At 38.5% G+C, this 22,047-nt stretch overlaps 2 protein-coding genes and 1 long non-coding RNA gene across 5 annotated transcripts; 2 read left to right on the top strand and 1 right to left on the bottom strand.

The window, feature by feature from the left end:
- Window positions 1-1,903: 1,903 nt before the first annotated feature.
- On the bottom strand, window positions 1,904-3,689 carry LOC139124936 (uncharacterized). Its single transcript, XR_011550098.1, has 2 exons — window positions 3,549-3,689; window positions 1,904-2,378 (listed from the first exon to the last, which is right to left on the bottom strand). It is a non-coding gene; the product is annotated as an uncharacterized lncRNA (long non-coding RNA).
- Window positions 3,690-4,234: 545 nt separating this feature from the next.
- LOC139124595 (uncharacterized) lies at window positions 4,235-10,644 on the top strand. 2 transcript variants are annotated; one of them, XR_011549972.1, is made up of 4 exons: window positions 4,235-4,513; window positions 5,645-5,767; window positions 8,271-10,556; window positions 10,607-10,644. XR_011549972.1 is itself a non-coding variant. In XM_070690729.1 (3 exons), the coding sequence occupies exons 1-3, from the start codon at window positions 4,363-4,365 to the stop codon at window positions 10,211-10,213; spliced, it is 2,217 nt and encodes a 738-aa protein (XP_070546830.1). In that variant the 5' UTR covers window positions 4,235-4,362; the 3' UTR covers window positions 10,214-10,643. The 2 variants fall into 2 exon arrangements, 1 of the variants encoding a protein (XP_070546830.1); XM_070690729.1 differs by having other exon boundaries at window positions 8,271-10,643.
- Window positions 10,645-15,017: 4,373 nt separating this feature from the next.
- Window positions 15,018-20,465, top strand: LOC139124597 (uncharacterized). 2 transcript variants are annotated; one of them, XR_011549973.1, is made up of 4 exons: window positions 15,018-15,234; window positions 16,214-16,336; window positions 17,392-19,462; window positions 20,029-20,465. XR_011549973.1 is itself a non-coding variant. In XM_070690730.1 (3 exons), exons 1-3 carry the CDS (start codon window positions 15,120-15,122, stop codon window positions 19,068-19,070), a joined length of 1,917 nt encoding a protein of 638 aa, XP_070546831.1. In that variant the 5' UTR covers window positions 15,018-15,119; the 3' UTR covers window positions 19,071-19,938. The 2 variants fall into 2 exon arrangements, 1 of the variants encoding a protein (XP_070546831.1); XM_070690730.1 differs by lacking the exon at window positions 20,029-20,465 and having other exon boundaries at window positions 17,392-19,938.
- The last annotated feature ends 1,582 nt before the right edge of the window (window positions 20,466-22,047 follow it).

Raw genomic sequence — 22,047 nt, 5'->3', positions numbered from 1 at the left:
CTATAGCTGAAAGTTGCAATATTACAAACTACCCATAAAAATAAGTGAATTGCCAAAAAAGAAAAGTAGATGAGCTCAGATTTGCTGATTAAACTCATTATTACTACAATATCCTATTCTCCCAAATTATTTTCAAATAGTGTTGATTGTAGAAATAAAAGTTACTATACCAGGGCTCCCATAGAGAGCTAAGCCGAGCATGTGAACACCCTACATGAGCAAAAAAAACATTAGGCTGAGCGTGAAAACGCCCTACATGAGAGAAAAAAACATTGGGCTGAGCATGAAAACACCCTACATGAGTAAAAAACATGTTGCATTGTGGGTATTTTCAAGATGGCAGCCGCCATGACAGCCTGCACTGAAAGCTCTGGTGAGTACATATTTTGGTCGATTTTACTGTTGAGAAGCATTATTTGGGAAAAATAAAAACATCAGAGTATGCAGCAGTGTTTCAAGTGTCTATGCACATAGTTCATTACATAGCAGAAGCTCAAACTACAAAGATTACTTCAACACAAAATCGCTCAGTGGGTGATTAACTGCTACAACTTTACTTCACAGTGTGCTGTAAACTGTGTACAAGAGACTGAAGCAATGGATGTGCATGTTTACGAGTATCTTTGGGGTCGTAAACAGATTTTGTCCTCGACTAGCCAGCTCCAATAACTCAAGTCTACTGAAGACCATTCAAATTATGTACAAAGGATGTGCTTATACTTTTATTCACGATTAATACTAAAGCTAAACCTTTCTGTAAACTGCGAAAAATGATCATATTTCTGTGGTTCAAAAACTAAACTTTTCCTTCATTTACAACAGCATGAAACTCTCAAGGTACATACCTTGCTGTACGGATGGCCATGGGTGAACTTGTCAGAGGAAGATCATTGCATGAGAATGCCACTCAAATCCCAGATGACAACAATAACAATGAAACTGTAACAGCTGATGAAGTGAATGGTACTGATGACAATGAAGGGATTCTAACATTCCAGTAAACACTATCATATCTCTAAATTATTTAACAAAAGACAGTTTTGTATATTGTTCTACAAGTTTTTCGCTCGATAAGGCATGTAGATCATCTGTTATTCTATAAATAGAAAGGCAGAAAAGGAATCTGTTAGCTTTTCTGTCAGCTGTATTTATCCTAGTAGAGTAAAAGCCAACATGGTCTTGTTTTGTATTCTGCAGCACCAAAGTCTGCTTCGGTCAGTGAGTTTTATTGGCATATTTATGGAGAGGTGTTCTTTCAAGAAAAGGGCTACACTTACTGTTTCATACAGTTCTATATTATTATATTCTGTTTATTTCATATTATTTAGTTTCAATAACATGATTTCATTTACTTCGCAAGAAGTAAATATATTTGAATATATAAGTGAAAAATAAATCTTTTCCATAAAATATTATTAGTTTCTGGTATTTCATAAAATGTGAGAGAGCTGGTGAATTGAAGGGAAATCACTATTTTTAACTTTACTTTCATTTCATCGTATATGTACCGGTACCTCGTCTAGTATCATCTTTGCATTTCTTGACGTTACCCAAGTTAAGTTTTGCACTATTGCTTCCAACCTGGTACTGGATAACCAACCGTAGACAATATGCAACTGGCTTACCCTGGAAGTCAATCAGAGAATATGACCCTCTGTTGATTGGATTTAGGATGATAGTGCAGGCAGGGGCTACCAATAACTAATTATGTTTATCAGATTTACACCTCAGTGATCAAATCATTACTGGTTACAATGAGTAGAAACACATTAACTTTTGTTGACTTCCATGGCAAGTCCTCTTGCATTCTCCTCAGCATGCTTGCTCTGGCGTTAGGTTTGGAATTACACAAAATGCTAGAATCTGTGTTTGACAACATAAAAAAGACTGAGGACATACTTGATTAATGTGTTACACAATGTCTTCAAATATGATTTTATTATCAAGTTTTACAAGTTTTGCCATTTTGATTAGTGCCAAAAACTATCTGTGCCAATAACCCAGGGTCTTCAACTACTAATATAGCATATATGCAATTACTAGAAAAGAAAAGCTGTATTGATTCATCAATTATTCCAAAATAATAAATGAATGTGATAAGTCAAGCACTGTATCTTCTTACATGTAAAATGCATGTGCTAAAAGCCAGCAACACTGGGCCATACTGGCTGTTCTGATGGTGAAATTATCCTCTGACCTTAATTTTTTCCAACTTTTTCCAATTCTAATCAACAAATTCAATTTCCCATTGAGATTGTGGTAATGTCAAACACCCTGTGTCAAAAACTCCCCCCCTTTTTTGCTGCCTCATCTAAGTGAGACATCCCAACTGGTTTGTGTCTTGCTCATCTTCTGTTTTTTCTCTCAAACAAGTGGTTCTGGAAAACAAAAGAGAAGCTGTCATGAGTTATAAAATATTTTAATTTTGATGATATATGTCAAGTTCAGCTGTAGATTGTTGTGAAGTACTGAGTACAAATTTGATTAGTTTCTGCTAACAAGACAGTTACATCACAACAGCTAGCTATTGTTACCTGTACTTTAATTTAAAATTTGGACCTCTAGAAAAATACAGGAGCAGTAGAGAGTAAAAAAGAAAATGTCAAAGACTATGACAGGCTAATCCAGATCTGAACCTTCATACAGTACATCATGAAAAGATATTCATTAATTTTGATTTAAAAGTCGACAAGTTTGACTGTTTCGAATAGATGGGCAATGGAATTCCAAATATTCACAGCATTAATAAAGCTGATGATCTCTCTGACCTGTAGCTATTCTTACATTGGTAGGTGAAGGTTACCATCATTAGCACAATGATACATGTATTTTCTCTAATATAGTGTTCACTGCCTTTAATGGCTCTCTAATTCTCTGCTAAATAGTAAAGCTCACACAAACATGCACATGATGCACGACAAATAGCAAGCACATTGATATTTTGGAGACTTTTTTCAATAATTAATCCTTATCTTGAATGAAAAGTGACATATTTTAAATCATATTAATGTATGTGTAGGACACAATCTGACTCAGCATTATGCATTCAAGTGTCTATGCACAGTTCATTACATCTCAGATGCTCAAACTGTAATAATTACTTCAGCACTAAAACTCGAAGTAGGTGAATGACTGTAGCTGTAAACTTCCAAAACATTTGAGCTGTACAGTGTACTACATGCATCGCTTGCCGGCTGTGCAGTGTGTAAGAAAGTTCTTGCAGTGCTTCAGAGCATTGGTAGCTCTATGTTCAGAGGCAATGCTAGCTCTGCATGGCAGGGCTGTGTGTTACCAGCGTTATACGGCCTCCCACCATATACCGTATAACGCCGGTAACACACAGCCGTGCCATGCAGAGCTATAAGGCAATGCATGTGTTATCCTAACCCACTAAGTGATTTTGTGTTGAAGTAATCTTTGTAGTTTGAGCTTCTGCTATGTAATGAACTATGTGCATAGACACTTGAAACACTGCTGCATACTCTGATGTTTTTATTTTTCCCAAATAATATTTCTCGACAGTAAAATCGACCAAAATATGTACTCACCAGAGCTTTCAGTGCAGGCTGTCATGGCGGCTGCCATCTTGAAAATACCCACAATGCAACACGTTTTTTACTCATGTAGGGTGTTTTCATGCTCAGCCCAATGTTTTTTTCTCTCATGTAGGGCGTTTTCACGCTCAGCCTAATGTTTTGTTTGCTCAAGTAGGGTGTTCACGTGCTCGGCTTAGCTCTCTATGGGAGCCCTGTATACCCTGGAGGGGGAGGGTTTTATCAGTGCCATGGCCAAATAAAAAAAATCTTTGAAGGCAATAGAAAAATTGCTCAATGTATTTGTGCAAATCCCCTCCCAACATCTAATGCTGAAATCCAAAGAATTTGTAATGATGACTACTTGTGAAAGATAGTCAAACTTTAAAATAACATTCATTAAATTACAAAAGAAATAAGCTCACATCACGGTCCGTGCTTACATCTACCAAAAGGCCTTGGAACTCCAATATCATACTTTTGCTCATTCATTTTAACGTTTTAGGAGGAGTCAGAAAAATATCAAATACAGTTCTGAAGCAAGAACAACAAGAAGGTCATTCTACTCTGTTAAAATACCTAAGTTTGTGACAGGTGCCGTCTCTGAAAGGCAAAATTTGAGGGGAAAATCGGGCCATGAAATAGGTCTTGTGGTGAGCGCCATCTAACGATTGGGTCCAGAAAACTTCCCATGATTCCAATGTACACCCAGCTGGATACATTTGTTTTGTTCAGCTCGCAGCAGAACCTGTGTTCCTTACATTGTTCCGGGCAGATTTTGGCGATATTGTACCGCACAGGGGCAAATTTTTGCGGGTGTAAACCCAGCATGGCCGGATCAGAATATATTTCTTTTGCTCTAAGGAGACAGATACGTCTAGTTTTTGCCGGGGATGTGAGAAAATCACAACAGAATAAACCAGGAGCACATTCCGGTATCCCGGGGTCTTTTGAATCCGAAACAAACCTCACCACCAAAGGTAAGTTTCGATAATGCGGCAGTCAGTGTCAACCCCCTCCCCCACCTGGGGGCATGTTGGGGGATTTTGAAATTAGTCTTATGAAATTTGTCAAATGCCCCACCCCCTGGTGCAAGACAATCCGGAAAACCCCAGCCTAAAACAAATCCACATTTCCCCACACCAAGGGTGGGGCATTGATGAATTCTGCACTTGTCCGTGAAACTGACAAGGGGGTCAATTTATGAGGCAATTGCCCAACCCCATCGGCAATGTTTCATGGCAAACACGGTCTAATCCCCCACATTTGTCCCGTATCGCCCGAGGTGGGGGTCCCTCTAGGATTACATTGACTGCTGCATAAAGCTCCTACTATCTCCATGCATAAAGTTACAACACTGTTCAGACTGTTCGTGATCCCTTGGATCGCCTTTTTTCTAGTATGTTAGATAGATTATGGAGCTGTGATAGCATTTTGTTTTCCATTGAAATTGTAATCTGGTGGGTAAATTTTCTGAGGAGACAATCTGGTGCGCTGACTGAGATCATGATTATGTGCGTACACACTACGCTGCTAGTACTCGTAGGCTACACTAGCGTAGCACAATTTACATGTAAACAGTTTTGACCTTTCGATTTGCGAATGGCCTTGAAGCTTGAGGTCGGCACATCTCGATGCTACTGTAGTGTTGGAAACATTTTTGATTCCCTCATGGTTTACCACATTGAAGACTTGAGACCACAATCAGGGATAATAATTTAAATATTTAAAATGGAAAGTTTCCAAATATCCTCCGACAAACCTAATGCAGACCACCTCTATTGATACAAATACAATACATCCAAGGACATTCATCAAGATGCAAAAGTGGGCAGACCCTTTGTTAACCCAGAATTTGTCAGAAAACCATCAGGTTGTCGTCTGTTTGAGCGCCACTTTCTGAATGAGCGCTGATATACCGTTCCTCAACGGTGTCTCCTCATTACGTAATATTGTTGCTCCTTTCAACCCTCTCACCACAATGGTTCAGCCCAAACTCATCATGATTAAATTAACTTTGAACATATGTATAAGGAAATAGGGGTGAACAGGTTAAATCTGTGTCAATATATATGGTAATACCGATGTCTTGTCATTTTCTTTTTTTCCAGACTGTCAGTACATCTGGGAAGAAGTTCAATATGCGGATAAAATCCAAAAGCTTGGTCAGTGTTTTGAAGAATCCAGTAAAATGTTACTTCAACATCTGCAGGATGATCAACTCACACAGAAAGGTAAAAACAAAAGAATCACTCCAAGTTGGTGAATTTATAACTTGGCAAACTATGTATCAGAAAGTAAGGTCACTATCAGGTGATTGGTATCATATGGCTAACTTAATGTTATCAATAGTGACAACATCCCCTGTACAGTTTTGCGTAGAAATTCTTCTTCATCAGTGACACCATATCTGTTAGGTGTTGTGTGAGGCACCACTGATTGTATTAGGTATCTGAAGACCATGACAAAACCGTTATTGTGAATTATATTATATCATGCTACCATGCGCCATTCTGATTGGACGAGAGCTCATTCCACCGATGCTAAAATACTGTTTTAGCACTGATAGCGGTGGTAAAACGGGCCCCTAAACCAGCATTTTCGAAAATTGCCCGGTCGGTGCATTTGAACGTACCTATCTAAACCATAGACCCTCGAGAAAAACTGAAACAGTCCACTTTGTTTCAAAGACCGAAGACCGAATTTTGATACACAGATAAAGTGTGGGTCTGTAACTGACCTCTTGGTGTAAATAAGTCGGGATTCATGATGGAAAACATCTCTGAAGCAGTACATTCGGGATGTGATGCACACAAATTATTAGGGCGACACAGCGGACCGTGAACTTTGCTTGATGTGTAGCGGGAGTAGAGACGCGATATATCCTACCACTCTTTAAAATGAAGATAGTATTCGTTCATACACAAATAAATTGACACTTCCTCACAGTAACGGTATGTCAGATATTCTTTACCAAAGTTTGGGCTGTAACAGACCGGGGTGTCCTAACGATGTAGACCAAGAAGTTCAAAATAACAATGGGATGACTCCTGGCGACTGCGACGAAATTTGACGTCAAATGCAACGAGCAGTGTCAGCGTCCAGCTCTCCCTGCATCGGGCAACACACTCTGCACAACTGTTCATCACAGTTGCAGTCATCGCAAGTCCGGATTATTTCAAAACTGCTTGTTTTCTGGTACAATTAACGTCCAAATTATCCATCAAAAATAGATCCTGTAACTTCACTGTGCCACCTCTGAATGTCGCGACCGTCGACGTATATACCGTATACGTGTATGCGGTACAGAATGAGACAAATCTATTTTTAGTATGCCAAAAAAGCCAGGACTATTGTTCTTATGTAAATTTACGAAAAAAATTGTTACTTTTTTCTTTTGATTTGAACTCTTGACCCATTTTCTGTGTGACTGCAGCAGGTATTTTTGACAAGTATAGTGTTCGTGTTGCATGCGAATAAAATGCAATGTCGATATGAACGTAATGCGTATTTATCGTAGGATACTGTGTGCCTGTACGAAACCCCAACTTATAAAAATGCTCGGTCTCGGGCGCAGAATTTCCGACGTTCGATCTCTCAGACGTCCGTTTTCTGCATTTGGGGCTTAGAGTGATGAAAATACCCAAGTAAAACAACAAAGACACGCAAGTTGATATAATATAATAGCAATAATCCCCTTCGCAGTCGGGTATACATGTACACTCGATTTTGGTACAATTCGCTCCATATAGCACTCGCCTATTGGCTCGTGCTATATGTCGCGCATTGTACCAAAATCTCATATATACCCTCCTGCGGCGGGGGTTATTGTGAATTAATTGTGTTTGCCTAGGTGGACCATCCCATAGCTTTGTTTAGAAGCTATACTCCCTAGGACTATGTTGATTTATGAAATTTTCAAGTATCGGCCCTGTCTCCTTCAGTTTTGCTAAATCTAAATGAATAAAGTGAAACCTGTCTAAACCGAACCCTGTCTAAACTGGAAACCTGTCTAAACTTAATCCTTTTACCACTCCCATTCCAATAGAACTCTTATGTTAAAAGGAACTCTATAAACCAAACACCTCTCGAAACCGAACATTTTTCCCAGTTCCTGAATGGTCCTGTTTAGACAGGTTTTACTGTATTATGATATGTGTGCCCACCATGTCTTTTCACAATATACTCAAGATATAGTAAATACTTCTAAGGTTTGAAGGGTATTGACACCAAACTGAGGAATCATGTTTCTAGTGCATTGGTTTTATGATTGGAGACTCTCTGAAAATACATTTAGCAATAGTACAATACTTCTCTACATCACAATGCAACCAACACAATGTACGCTAGTCAGTATTTGGCATTTATTCCTTTCATGACAGTGCAGTGTAGATGAACCGTAACTTTGGTCATTGACAAAAGAGAATATCAATAAAATCATCCCACAGTGTAAGATATAAAATGCTTTATTACACATCTACTATTGAGAACAATAGAATTTTGCATGATCTGTAAAAGCCGAACAGAACACACATTCCATAACATCTACTGTGACCAGGGGACCCAACCCCACCCTCAGCAGTTGCCTCTCTGCGTTCACTGTTGACTGCTTCGCATCAGGCAATATGCTGCGCCTATGTCCTTGTGCATCCTTTGCGATACTTTTGTAATAACCTTATATTACGCTTTCTCAGTGTGATATTCGATGGATTAATACTTGTTTGTTTCACGTTGCAGACAAAAGAACCCTATTGAACTTTCTCTGTCAGTATGGAGCTGTTAATGTGACTATGGAGTCATCAAGACCGATGGATGTTCCACAATTATCCTCACCAAGTAACCACATACAACCAGTGGCGACCAAACTGCAGCCTTCCAGATCCCTGAATATCCCCACACAAATGGAAAACAACTTATCAAATAATTTGCCGTCACATGACAACCCAAAGCAAAGTACTACAAGCACCAATAGAGATGTTTACTCATATGAACCTGTTAAGAGATCAAGCCCAGAGGTGGGAGATAGTTGCACACCAGCCCAAACGGAAGACAGCCAACACTGGGGGCGCTTTCAACTACCCAAGAAACCAATTTCCAGCATGTGGAAAACAGCATCCAGGAGATTCAAAATGGGAAAACCAAAGAGATTTGGAGTCCGAAAGGCGTCGTATGCTGACTCTGAGCTCATAGAGGGCGCTGCTTCCTACGAAAACAGGATCAATCGGAAGAACAAGAATGACCGTCATGAGTTGGTTCGTGGTTCAGATCCAGTAACTGTTTGTCGTGATGATAGATCATTGGGTGATTGTGTAACAAAGCAGGCACTGACTCCTCCATGTGACCAATATGGCCGACAATCTCAGCTTGCTCAACAGGAAGGCATTACCGAACACTGTGTACACGACAGCGATAGCTTAGAGTCCTCTGAAATATCAAAAACTCTTTCTTGTGGCATTCCGATGTCAGCGTCCAATTCTGTGTCAACCCACACAGCAACGACTCATTCTGAACATCGCATTTCTGAGCTCAATGACACATCATACCTCCGTACCAAAATGCATGAAAGGAGTTCCCCGTTACATCTTGAGCGTTCCGAAACGTGCTCAGAAGATGCTGGTAGCAATCACGCTTTACGAATTAAATCTGAAGTAAGACAGGATTGTGAAGAAGGTAATACATCTGTAAAAGATACAACTTGCGCTGTTGAAGTACCTGGCAGAAACAATAATGTAGAAATTGACTCAATTTCAAATGCAGATAATTCAGGGACAAAGTCACAAGATGAAATTCGATTCATTGAAAGTGTATCCCTTCTGGGCAGGTCCTTTGATTTTGTGAGGTCAAAGAGCAAAGGGGAAAGTGCACTGCAAAACATAAAGATTGAAATTGACCAGGGCCATGCATCTAGCAGCCAGACAGAGTTTCAGAATGTTTCTCCAAATCTACAGTATGATTCAGCTCTTTATCACGTCCAGAATTCCAACCATGAGGGCATTGTACAGAACCATGAGGGCGCTGTACAGGGACACCCAGCAGGACATGTCGAACTTGGCGTCAGTGAGTACCCGCAGGAGGACACAAGCGGTGCTACACTTGACCCCACCAACACACCACAGTATACCGAAACGTGGGAAGCAGGTGTAAGATGTTTCCACTGCCTTGAATGCGGGAAGAAATTTATGCACAGACGCAGTATGAAATTCCATATGCGCATGCATGATGAGGGGAAAGTGTACACGTGTAAAATATGCGGGGTAAAGACTCTGTGGAAAAGCAGCTTCCGTCGCCATTTGAAGCTACACACTGGGGAACAACTCGTCTACTGCCAGCTGTGTGGGAAGAGATTCCAGTCCAATAGTATCCTTGTTTGCCACATGCGAAGTCATACGGGAGAAAGACCGTTCAAATGCGATGTATGCCACAAGTCGTTCAGCCAGAAGAACGTTCTGAAGACTCATATGAGAAGACACACGGGGGAGAAACCGCACGAATGTCCGTACTGCAAGAAGCAATACAGCACAAAGGAGGGCTTCAATCGACATATCAAGTTTCATACGGAGAAAAAGAAGTTCCAGTGCGACCAGTGCGACGCTGCATTCAACAGCCGGCGCGTGCTATCATCACACAAGTGGATACACACAGTTGAGGCAACATACCTCGTGGACAATAATGGACAGTAACATAGCTGGAAAAACACAACGTGTGAAAATTTTGCCAGATGGCTAGCAGCATACTCTTCAACTTTAGAAAGAACTTTACTTGTATTGTGCTACGAGTCGACTCAATCTATACATTGGAATGTGAATAAGCGATGTGTTTCTAGTGGAGCGCCAGGTCACTTTTTAGCTCTTGTATAATTTTACTAGGCAGTGGCAAAGTGAACATTGTGCTACTGTGCAATCTGTATGTTAGAATGTGTTTGGTCCTGTCTGGTGTGTAGTCACTTTTTATTTTAACTGTATAAATTTCCTAGGCTCTGGCAATATATGCATTTTACTTTTTTTAACTGTATAAATTTCCTAGGCTGTGGCAATATGTGCATTTTACTTTTTTTAACTGTATAAATTTCCTAGGCTGTGGCAATATGTGCATTGTGCTACTGCTCTTATATTAGGGTGGCCAAGCCATTTTTTTCTCTTGTTTATACACACAGTTTAAATTGATTTTTAGCAAGAATGGGGTAAAAGAAGAAAAATAAAAAAAAAATTATGCAAATAGCTGTATCCAATCAAAAGTTATGAATTTTTAAAGCAATAAAAGTGCCATTTTTTCGCGGACAATTTTCGGCAAATTTTAAAATTATTTCAAAGTATGCCGATTCCTTCAAGTTTGGCAACCCATAATTTTTTTTTACTTCACATGGAATCATTAAACTATGTGTCTTGTGCACAGATTTACCCAATATTACGGAAAAATCAAGATTTGACTGATGCACAGTCTTGGATTTTGAAACTGTGAGTGTTGAAAATTGAAAATATTTTGTCTGACTTAGTCAAAATTGCGGCGGCACCGTACCATCGAAAAATGGATGGATTTTTATGTTTTTATGAATTTTGAATTCACACAACTTAAAAACTAGAGCTCACAATACAATGAAATTTTTCACAATGTTATTTAATAACACTCAATTCTAACAAATCAATTTAAACTGCCAATTGTCTTTTAATGCAGTTCATTTTCAGCCATGAAATTGTAAGAAATAGCTGTCCCTAACTTCAGCCTCAGGCAGGCTGTCAATGGTGTGTCAGTGTGACTGCCTTCCGCCGCCATCTTGAGTCACACTGTACTGAGGTCTATGAATGAACACGATTTTGTTTTTATGATTCGTACTTGTGCTCGTGGACAGATTTTCGTCATATTTCACAGAAATGTTGGAATGATGTTTAAAAAGAGCATGCTACAAGTTTTATGACAAAAATATGTATCTAAATGGGAAAAATCTACACCGAATTTACCGTACTCATTTTACCTCACCACTACATGTAAATGGGATGGTCTGCCACTTCCTGGCCAAGTTTCACAGTTCTATGACAGCGTGCACAGGGCCCGAAAGCAGTTCCGTTGCGAAATAGGTATTGACTGGATTCAGAAGTGCGTGCCATGAGCGGCGACCGCTCGAGCGCTGTGGCCGGTCAGTACAAAGTGGCATTTTTGGAGAGGAAAAACACTATATTTCTATCGTTTTTTCTTCAGTTTTTTAATGAAACCTGCCTCATACATCGATTTTAATTGGAAATATCCATTTTTTCGGTAACTGAGCTACTTATTTTCAGAAAAAATGGCGTTTAAAATTTCACGAAAATCAAATTTCACTTTCAGTGTGCGTGAGTTGCGTATAATGTCGCAACATTTTAGCTAAACTTTGGCCACCCTACTTATATGTTGGAATGTGAATGGCAAAGTGTCTAGTGGTGTGTGTCGTCACTTTATATTTTAACTGTATAAATTGAGTTGTCACTGGAGCAGTAAACAAGGTAAATAAGCAGCCATGTTTTCAAACTTTCATATTATTTGCCTAAAATATTGACATAGCAAATGTCATGGGTAAGTGCTGTACCTATGAATTCATACGTATGAATTCAACACTTTTATCGACAGACTAGTACCGAAGGCTTATGTTTCCCCCAAACATCATGCAGCTACAATACAAAATTGAAAGGCCAGTCTGTAAATCTTCTGTGCCACACTCTATGCTGTGGTAGTATAATTATACCTCACAACACTGTCACTACCTCCAGAAAATACGGTGATGTGTAACATTCTCATGAAACAAACAATGCAATACTAACAAGGTATGATGATTAACCCAAAAGTGGCATGTAAATTCAAATGTTTTACGTCATTTTAAATGTGGTCAGGAGGCATGAAGGCCAAAGCGAAGAAAGAGGGTCTAGGCTAACATTATGGCTACATTCAAATGAAAGGCGGAGCAGATGCCCACTTCCGGCCGGCTGTGGGATTCAAAATTCCTGCTTTAAACAGGTGTTGTTTTGTGGATTATTTTGTCCTGCTGAATTTTCTCATGATTGTACCATTTTGTCTGTATCAATCCTTTTTAAAGCTCTTAAGTGTTGTCAACTGATTCAGAATTTTTTTTCCTGCGGGGGACATGCACTGATATCGGCACACTTTGCATAGTATCATGTATTTTTCTCCTATGATTTTTGAGTCATTCTCTCTGAAAACCATTTTTAATAGGCAAGTCCACTTTTCCTCTCAGGTTTGAAATCTCCTGACACAATGTGTCATGCTTCTTCTGTGTAGCAATGCAGGCCATAAATATGGAACTCTTCATGGGTATTTTAAGAATATTTCAAACGCTAGCATGAGCTCAAACATCGTTGTAAATTCTACTTGTGATTAAAGGTATACTGTCACCTGTTCCAATTTTGCCACAGTTACCATGGAAAGAGAAAATCTAACCAATCACAGATTTTAAGCGGGTGGCCGCTTTTTAAAAACAGTGCCCTCACATGGGCATTTTGAATACCAAAGAACGCCTCTTTGAACAGAGATGGGCATATTTAGATTACAGGTGACTGTATACCTTTAATGCTAGAATCTGAAGTTGAATAAAATTTAGAGCCCTCAATAGCTGTAGTGCAGTTGTAGGTTATTTTATCAAACTTTCAAAGATTAGCTGTCGTAATGAAAAAATGATTTTATATGCATGTGGTTTAACTTTATTTATGACTTTTTCACAAACACTATTTAAATGTTGTTTCTGTCAGAAGATAATGCATACAATATCCTTTGAGTAGTTTGTAGCTTTCATGTTGAAACTTTATTGCAAGAAATAAAGTTACATGTCAAAGAATACCTGTCCTGCTTAAAGTGTATATCCTTCATTTTCCAACTTCTTGTTGATTGCGATTCACATGGTTCAATATCGACAGAAACCAGCAATAGGATGAAGAAGAGATGTAAAGATGCTGATAATTTCTGCTTTTGTTATTCAATTTTTAGCTCACATTTGGTCTATGTATATATACCAAGGAGAGCTTGTATGGTAGGTCGGTGACATCTGTATGTCTGTATGTATTGTAAGTATGTTTGTAGCAGTCTGTTGCATGTATTTATGTATGTTGTGATGAATGTATGTATGTAGTATGTATGATCTATGTAGTATCCATGTATGTCTGTCCACATCAAAAACTCAAAGACCACATTGCACCCACCATCCCAGTATTTTTGTGTACAGGGGCAACAAGGGTTGGAGATGTGACTTTGTTCAAATGAACAAGTTTGTGTCAAAGATATGCAAATAAGGTCAAAGAGGGCAAAATCCTGCAAATTGCTACAGTTCTATAACCACTCAGGCCAGATTGGGTTGAAACTTGTTTGTCAGATGTTTGTTGTTGCATCTCGACACGACGAATGCCGTGGGAGTAACAATACATAGAGTCCACGCAAACCATGTTTCATGTTGACTAGATGTCAAAACAAATCTACAACATATTTGGTGTTTCTTTATAATCTTGCAAAATACCAGACAATAAACAGAATACGCCGATGAAGACCATAAAATCTACTGGAGAGTTTTTTTATCTTGCATATAAAGATATAAGTACTTTCCAATAGCTTATTGGAAATGTACACCGTATAACTTATCAAACTTTCTTGGTATATATAGCAGTGAAAGGAATAAAAGTAGATTTTCATTGAGCAGCGTTTTGGAGGATCCAAAGTTTTCACAGTCATATATGTTGAACTTAAATATCATTGACAAGTTCATGCCCTTTGACCAGTATAATATCCATAACAATTACCAAAAATGAATGACCTTTTGCAGTACTAACCAACAAACAAACTTTTTGAGGTTGTAACGTTTTGGTCGCCAATGCTGGGAAAACTGTTTTAGCTTGTATCCAAAAATAAATTAATGTCCATTAATATTTGATATCTTCAAAATAGAGAGAGGATATCTAACAAGGTGATGATGTGTATTGATCAGAAGTCTCACAATTGTTCTACTTACAGGTGTACATTTGCAAAAGTTTTTTTTTTTCCAGTGAATCTGTGACTTTTTGTTGGGTTTTTATTTATTTTTGTATTTGTTTGTACGACTTCTATTGATTTTGTCCTTAGGTTTCTATGTTTCTCATCTGATTGTTTGCTGGGTTTTTTTTGGTTCACTTTTTTGTTTTTTGAGTCTTTAGGCCCTTTGATGAAAAGTGCACTTTTATAGGCAATTGTCAGAATTTCCTTTCGAAAAGTGTTGTTTTTTTTCCTAAATTAGTGAATCCCACCCAAATGTAATGAAAGAAACAATGAATATCTGGAGAAAATATGCAATAAAAGGACATGTAATGAAAACCTATCCCTTGATATCGCACAAAAGTTATTTGATATCGTACAGAAGTTATTTGATATTGCAAACAAGTTATTTCGCATGAAATATGGAGGGTATATAATTGAATCCGAAACCGAAGCCGTGTCTAACTTCAGCCTCGCAAAAAGGTCATGACCCAGTCAGCAGGCTTGACCTGGTGGCGCTGTGCGGTGCTCCCACTGTACAGTGCAATAACAATATCGCTGAGGAGCGACAGTGCGGGTTTTGTTTTGGAGTTGACGTCTGTTACTGTAATGGACAACTTGGAAGATATTTCTTTTCGTTTGTGCAGGACTGTGAAAATAGTCTTTAACTCTGAGTACGACTATGGAGTCGAAGTGCCTGGGAATTACCCCATTCCGCTCCAAGGTAGGTTTGTATGAATTAGGAGGTAGAACTTGAAGGGAAAGCTCTCATTTCAACCTCCAATGGTAATTGAACCGGAGGTTTCGTGAAGTCCAGGCCTATAATATCGGTATTTATTAGAGATGCCCACCAGGTGTGGTACTTAGGACCGTCGAGGTTTTGCCCTGGGTTGTTGGTCGGACGGTAAAACTTCCTAACACAACCCTAGGCACACAGTAAAACCTCGAGCTCCATTGAACGGCACTGACAGGGTAACGGGTCCCAGTATGTATTCACTGTCGACGATATCATCATGATCATCATCATTAGCATATCATCATTATCGTCATCATCATTGTCATCATCATCACCACCACAACAAATATGTTTTATTTGACCAAAGGGATCAAACAAGAATATCCCTTTTCCTGCCAAGTCCATATTTCACCACCAGGACAAGATGATTAAAATTAATGAAACACAACGTATTCCATATGATTTATTTTAACATAATACTGTACATTTGAAGGCTGTTGAAAACATAATACTGTAAACTTAATTTTTTTTGGACAAAAGATGCTATAACATACCAAGCCAAGTGGGTGAAAATACGTCATGTTTTGGCTCAATACCGCTTTTACTGACTTGGCTGATGGAGAAGTAATACAGTTATTACTGTCTGGCAGGAAAAGGGATATACATGTCAAAAAAAATTCTCAATTAAATATTTTCATTTATTAAATGTATTGCAAAAACCACACACACATATTACACACAAAACACTAGATTCATTCTGTCTTTAGTAATAAACAGACAATACACAGTGTTCAACTGGACTTCAGTCTTCACGTCTGATCATTCAATTTCTATTCTTGAACACACTCATATTGCATTTGGTAAAGACAGATACAGGATTGTTTCAAATGGCTTTACTTAAACTTCAAGTTCATCACCCTGACCCAAGGTCCAGAATGAAGATAATAATGCTGGTTTCTCTTTTCAGACTGTCAGTACATCTGGGAAGAAGTGCAATATGCAGATAAAATTCAAAAACTGAGTCAACACTTTGAAGAGTCAAGTCAACTGTTACTATCTCAATTACAGAATGACCAGGTCTCTGAACATGGTGAGTTATACGTATCTGTGACATTCTTATTAACCCAGGTACGCATATATGAAATAGAGTTTATTGTGGCCTGTGTGGACATTGAATCCAGTGGAGTGAATGAAGATTTTCCCTATTTTTTGTGCCTTGTGTACCAAACATCACATGCTCCATAGGATTCAATGATAACTTGTTGATGGCGTCACACTCTGGCCACATAGTCATCGCCTGACTGAAAGTGAACCGGAGCTATTTTCAACTGGACAACTTTGGGATTTAAAAATGTCCAAGTTACATGTTTTAAATAGGAAATCAAGTTTTTAGAAAATTATGAACGGAAAAATCGATAAACCTCATATCATTGATTTAAATATATCAGTGTGCCGTTCAAGGACAAAAATCATTCTATATAAAAGATTTTTGTCTAACATTGAAATTAAGCGTATGATTTTCATTCGCAAATAAAGATGTGGCGTGAAAACTATGGAAGAGAGGCATGTAATAAAAACATTATAGCCCAAACAAGGAAATATGTACCCTTAAGGCAGGAAGAATGTTTGAGCAGAAGTGTGAAGACTTTCTGTTGTACAAGCCACAGTAACTTAAAGGAAGGGTGTTGTTGGAACTAGTACTCTGCTCAAAGGTTACCAGGGACCCCTGTGACCGACGTAAACACTTTATGATTTATCTAGGGTACATTGGCGATAGATGAAAATTAAAACATATTTGTTAACAATGAATCTCATAAAATTCATGTCGCAGCTATGTTGATGTGATGTATTTTGATATCATGCATGAAATACAGTTTGTAAATAAGAAAGTTGCACACTCGCAGTTCCGACGACACCCTCCCTTTAAAGCATAGAACAGGCTATTAGTATTTGTGTGTTGGAACTGGTTCAAGAGACTTACTGATAATGTACGGTAGATGTGTTTATTTATATGTGGCATGCATCATGTACACACACATACATCCACACACACACACACACACACACACACACACACACACACCACACATGTATACAGATGGTTGCATGAATACAGTTTTTGTGTTCTCCTTTCTGTCTTTCTAGGGAAGTCAACAATTTTGAATTTTCTTTGCCAAATTGGTGCCATCAGCGTGAATATGGTTCCCTACATGAACAGAAAATCTGGTGAAAGAAAAGTGGACAATCTGAATCTGCAGAGAAATTCTTCAAAGAAACGGAAAGGTACGGCATGCAATTCATCTTCACAAAACTGTATATACAGGAGTGATGGAGAAACTATCATTGATGAAGATATGCTGGTTGCTAAGGCAACCACCATTCTTGCTGTAGAGCAGACCGACATAAACGATGATAATATTCCTGAAAGTCGAACAGAGACGCTTGAGATCAAAGCTGAAAATGATTCAGATTCTGAAAATGTATTCAATGTCTGGAATGAGGATTCAGCAGGGATCAGAGTTCAACAAGACAAGCAATGTACAGAACGTGATGAAGTTGTTGTGAATACCATTCAGCAGAAAATATTCAGCCTTTCGGAGCCGATGAGGAAAAATGCCAGATTATCACAGAGCAGGCGAAAACATGAATCAGAAAATAGCCGTACCAGTCAGGCAGAACCATTTCCGAATCCGTTAAGCTCATGCGGTAAAGAAACCGCGAACTTTGATGCGCTGTCTTCACATGCTCAGGATAGCAGCGGAAGATTTCAGGCGGAATACAGTGAAGAGGTCATGGCACAAGCACCTGTGTATAGTGACATGGATTGTGACACAAGTTCAGGATATATCGTAGCACCGCATCCAGTATCTTTGAACGAAAGCACGACCGTGGTACAGCAGCACAGTTCGCCTGAGGACCCTGCAACATTTATCAACAACACAGCGATAGCAGGTCGCCAAAATTGTGCTGAAGTAACGCCATACATTGATAGCAGCCCTCCTGGTGTAAATGCGACAAGATTTACACATGGTACGGACATTGGGATTGGTCTCATGACGGCGATGACCTCAAAACTACACCCTCCCTCTGCAACGATGACACTTTACGATGACATTACCTACATGAATAATAAAACTCCACTGCACAGCAACACCATTGCAGCAAGCAGTAGCAATGCTGACCGCAGTAGTGATCCGGGAGCCAATGCTAAAGGCAACTCATCTTCCAGAAGACACAAAATCACGTCGCAGCAGAACCGCAGTCGAGATACATCAAACCATATTAGACTTGACAGGGATACTACCGTTGTGCTTCCTACAACCGATGAAAATGACCTCATTTCTGAGCAGAATCAAACGCCATTCGACAGTGGCAATATACACGCACCAGCGTTGAACAATCTTGACTCGGCTGTTCATTTCGGAAAGTATCCTGTCAGGCAGTGGAGTAGGCAGGCCTTTCGCGACGACGGTCTCGCGAGACAGTTTGTCTGCGGTGAGTGCGGCAAGCGCTTTGTGCACAAACGAAGCCTGACTTTCCACATGAAAATACACCAGGATAAAAAACTGTACGTGTGTAACATCTGCGGTGCGAGAAGCAAGTACAAGAGCAACTTAGCCCGCCACTTAGCCAAACACATTGGAGAATCTTTTCAATGCAAGACCTGCGGAAAATCATTCCAAAATAAAGCTGTGCTCATCGCTCACAGGAAGGCGCACATCAGAGAAAAGAACTACAAGTGTGAAATTTGTTCGAAGATGTTTAGTCGCGAGAAACTACTCGGAATTCACATGAGCAAGCATGTTGTTGGAAGTGTGTCATGAAAGGCTTTGGTAATTAGTTCCAGAGAGCTCCAGAGGGCGCTCTCTAGAACTGTCGGTTTTGCTCATGTTCTTTGGACACTTCTTTGTTCCCATAATGCATTTTTCACATAATGCATTTGTGATAGTGAATGAATATGTCATTTTTGAGTAGGCAGATTAAAGCCATTTGATGTAAAGACACATTTGGAGGGCCATCTAGTTTTCCAAAAATTTGAGCTAAATCTCAATACTCGCAGGTCCATGGCATATACTGATCGTATGTGAAGACGTGGTGTCATCAACTGAGAATAATTTCACGAGCTCTCAATGGTACTAGTGATACATGCCATCATCTTAGGCTTTAAAACAAAAAATGTGAGTGAAGTAGAAACAGCCATCATTTTCAGACGAAGGTGAAAATCAACTCCCTTTGTAGCAAAAATCTAAAATCTGTGATTTTTCTGGTAACTCAAAAAATGAAATATTACCAGAAATCTAGATGTAATAACTACATGGCATGAGAAAGCAGGTATATTTTTGAAAATGTCGAACATCCAGGCTATCCTACTTTCCATGTGAATGTGTACACCTCACACACACCTGGGACATGTCATCACTGCAACTCCCTCACGTATGTCTGGCGAACTAATGACCCATGGATTTTACCTGTTCACCCCCATTTCCAAATAAACAGATCCACAATGCCCTATTGGTATTGAGATTTGGATTGGTCTCACAACAGCAACGGCCACAAAACATCTGAGTGTGATTTTATCAACAACTTTGAGAAAGTTTCTTCCACAGGAATCAATGTACATCCATAAAAGTTGCTATAATTTATTAAACAGCAGCCTAGATCCTCATTTTCATCATATTTTGTTGACAGTGTAGGTACAAAAGTGTGCATAATAAAACATTATTATCCAATCACAAAACATGCATAAACACTTTGCATCATGCAAATTTATTCCTATGTCAGAATTCCTACATATTTATATGCAAATCTCATTCAAATGTAGATACCTGTAGATATTCATGATTACCTGTTCACAATTCTGGCAGGAATATTTTGCATGCAAATCTTATCTATTATGTAGATGTTCATAATTATCCCATCACAACTCATGCATGAATACCTTGCATGCAAATTTAATATGCAAATATAATTCATATGCAGGTGTTCTTGATTATCCAATCACAGTGCATGCTTTAATATTTTGCACTAAAATCTTACTCATATGTAAAGGATTCTTGATTGCAGCATGGATTCACAGGTTTTCTTTGAAACTTTCAACTCCTGACTTTGACAGTTTATTTGTCAAAATTCCTCTTTTGTAAGATCAAACAAATGGATTTTTTAATAGCTCTTGGTCTCTCTCAGTCTGATGTGATTAAAATAAAAAATTGCGAACTCCATGAGTCAGATCTGTGTTTCATTTTACTTGAGCAATGATGTACCCCCTCTCAGCCCATAATGGACGAAAGCAAACTTTGCAAGACACAATGTATGAGGCAAAGCCGATTAATTATGGAGTGCAAAGTTTGCTCGAGTCCATTATGGGCTGGGAGGGGGTACATTATTGGTATTATTTTAGAGTTTTGGCAATGCCAGTGAATTTGTAGATGTAGAAAACATCTGGGGCCACAATACTGGATAATCAGATACATTATCAGTAATAATCTGAGGGGATGATGTCACAAATTCACTGGCACACAGTACAATAAATTACCCACAATGCTGTTTGATTTGTACCAACTACTTTAGTTTTCTTATAACTTTTTCAGTTCTGTATAAAAGCAATAATTTGAAGTCTCAAGATAATTGATTAATTATATTTATTAAAAGTACGTTGAAATATTGTGGTATAAATTTCAAAGAAACCATTAAATAACCATAAAAGTCACATTCTGCAGGTACTACAAATGTCACAGTTTTGGGAAGCAAGTTATGACCAACTGAAGGGGTCATTCTTCGAAAACAGTTAGCATGTACATTTGTTTTGTCTTTTCTATTTGGAAAAAAATCAATATCCTTTTGTTTCATAAAACAGGTGCAACTATTCTCCTTACTTTCCATCACTTTATTCTGTATGGCTAAGGACACAATCAGTAAAAAATTTACAAAAATCCTTTCTCTTCTACTTTCTATCACTTTATTCTGTATGGCTAAGGACACAATCAGTAAAAAATATACAAAAATCCTATCTCCTTTCTCAATCAAGGACAATTTTCTTAATCCTCTAAAATGGGAATTAGAAAAGAAAAGTGTGCTCAAAAGTACATTTTCAGAATTGTTACAACTAGTCCAGGACTTTGTCTACACATTGGGGACATGGTAGACTTCACAGGGGAATCTAAATTGGTACAAATCATGATACATTATGGGCAATCTCTAGTACTGTGTGGTACTGACAAAGCTATAATATAATTTCGGATAAAATTAACATAAGGTGTAGTCGGTGGTGTTAATGCAATTCTGTATGTGGGAATGAGGGGTTCAGTTGACTCATTCATTCAAGAGCATTTCTGATACAGGCTTTGCACAGGAAAAACCTAGCCATACTAGCAATACAAAGAAATCCGCCTATAACTTATTAGTAATTCGCACAGTGCTAATGAATTGTGGGTTGATATAAACAAATCTATAGCATTGCTGTGTTACAGTTAAGGTGGAATACGCCACAGAGACAGATACCCAGATTCTTAAACTTTTATGATTCTTTTCTGATCTACCATTTAAGGGGGTTTATTTTAAAGCTCTTGGTGTAAAAAAACATTTCATTGTCTTAGTTTTTTGAAAATTGAAAATTTCATTTTTCTCCATTGAGTTAACACAGAGATGGCAGCCATTTTGATTTTCAAATATTGGTTTGTTTCTCTGGTTCATGAATTTGCACTGTGAGCCCCAATTTTTAATCTTGATTTTGAAAGAGAATGGTTGAAACTTTCCTTGTGAAAAGTTTGAGCAAAAGTTTAAATATTTCACTTTTGGGGCACA

The sequence above is a fragment of the Ptychodera flava genome (assembly GCF_041260155.1).
Source record: "Ptychodera flava strain L36383 chromosome 23 unlocalized genomic scaffold, AS_Pfla_20210202 Scaffold_24__1_contigs__length_23054250_pilon, whole genome shotgun sequence".
Lineage (NCBI taxonomy): Eukaryota > Metazoa > Hemichordata > Enteropneusta > Ptychoderidae > Ptychodera > Ptychodera flava.
The sequence above is the reverse complement of the archived record's forward strand: the minus strand, read 5'-3'. Positions and strand labels throughout refer to the sequence as shown.

What these genes read in the sequence shown, in the direction of transcription:
- LOC139124597 (XM_070690730.1), top strand. Translation starts at nt 15,120, where the DNA reads ATGGACAACTTGGAAGATATTTCTTTTCGTTTGTGCAGGACTGTGAAA. An exon ending in TTACCCCATTCCGCTCCAAG is followed by an intron (nt 15,235 to 16,213) that starts GTAGGTTTGTAT and finishes TTCTCTTTTCAG; the next exon opens with ACTGTCAGTACATCTGGGAA. An exon ending in TGACCAGGTCTCTGAACATG is followed by an intron (nt 16,337 to 17,391) that starts GTGAGTTATACG and finishes CTGTCTTTCTAG; the next exon opens with GGAAGTCAACAATTTTGAAT.
- LOC139124595 (XM_070690729.1), top strand. Translation starts at nt 4,363, where the DNA reads ATGGCCGGATCAGAATATATTTCTTTTGCTCTAAGGAGACAGATACGT. An exon ending in AACAAACCTCACCACCAAAG is followed by an intron (nt 4,514 to 5,644) that starts GTAAGTTTCGAT and finishes CTTTTTTTCCAG; the next exon opens with ACTGTCAGTACATCTGGGAA. An exon ending in TGATCAACTCACACAGAAAG is followed by an intron (nt 5,768 to 8,270) that starts GTAAAAACAAAA and finishes TTCACGTTGCAG; the next exon opens with ACAAAAGAACCCTATTGAAC.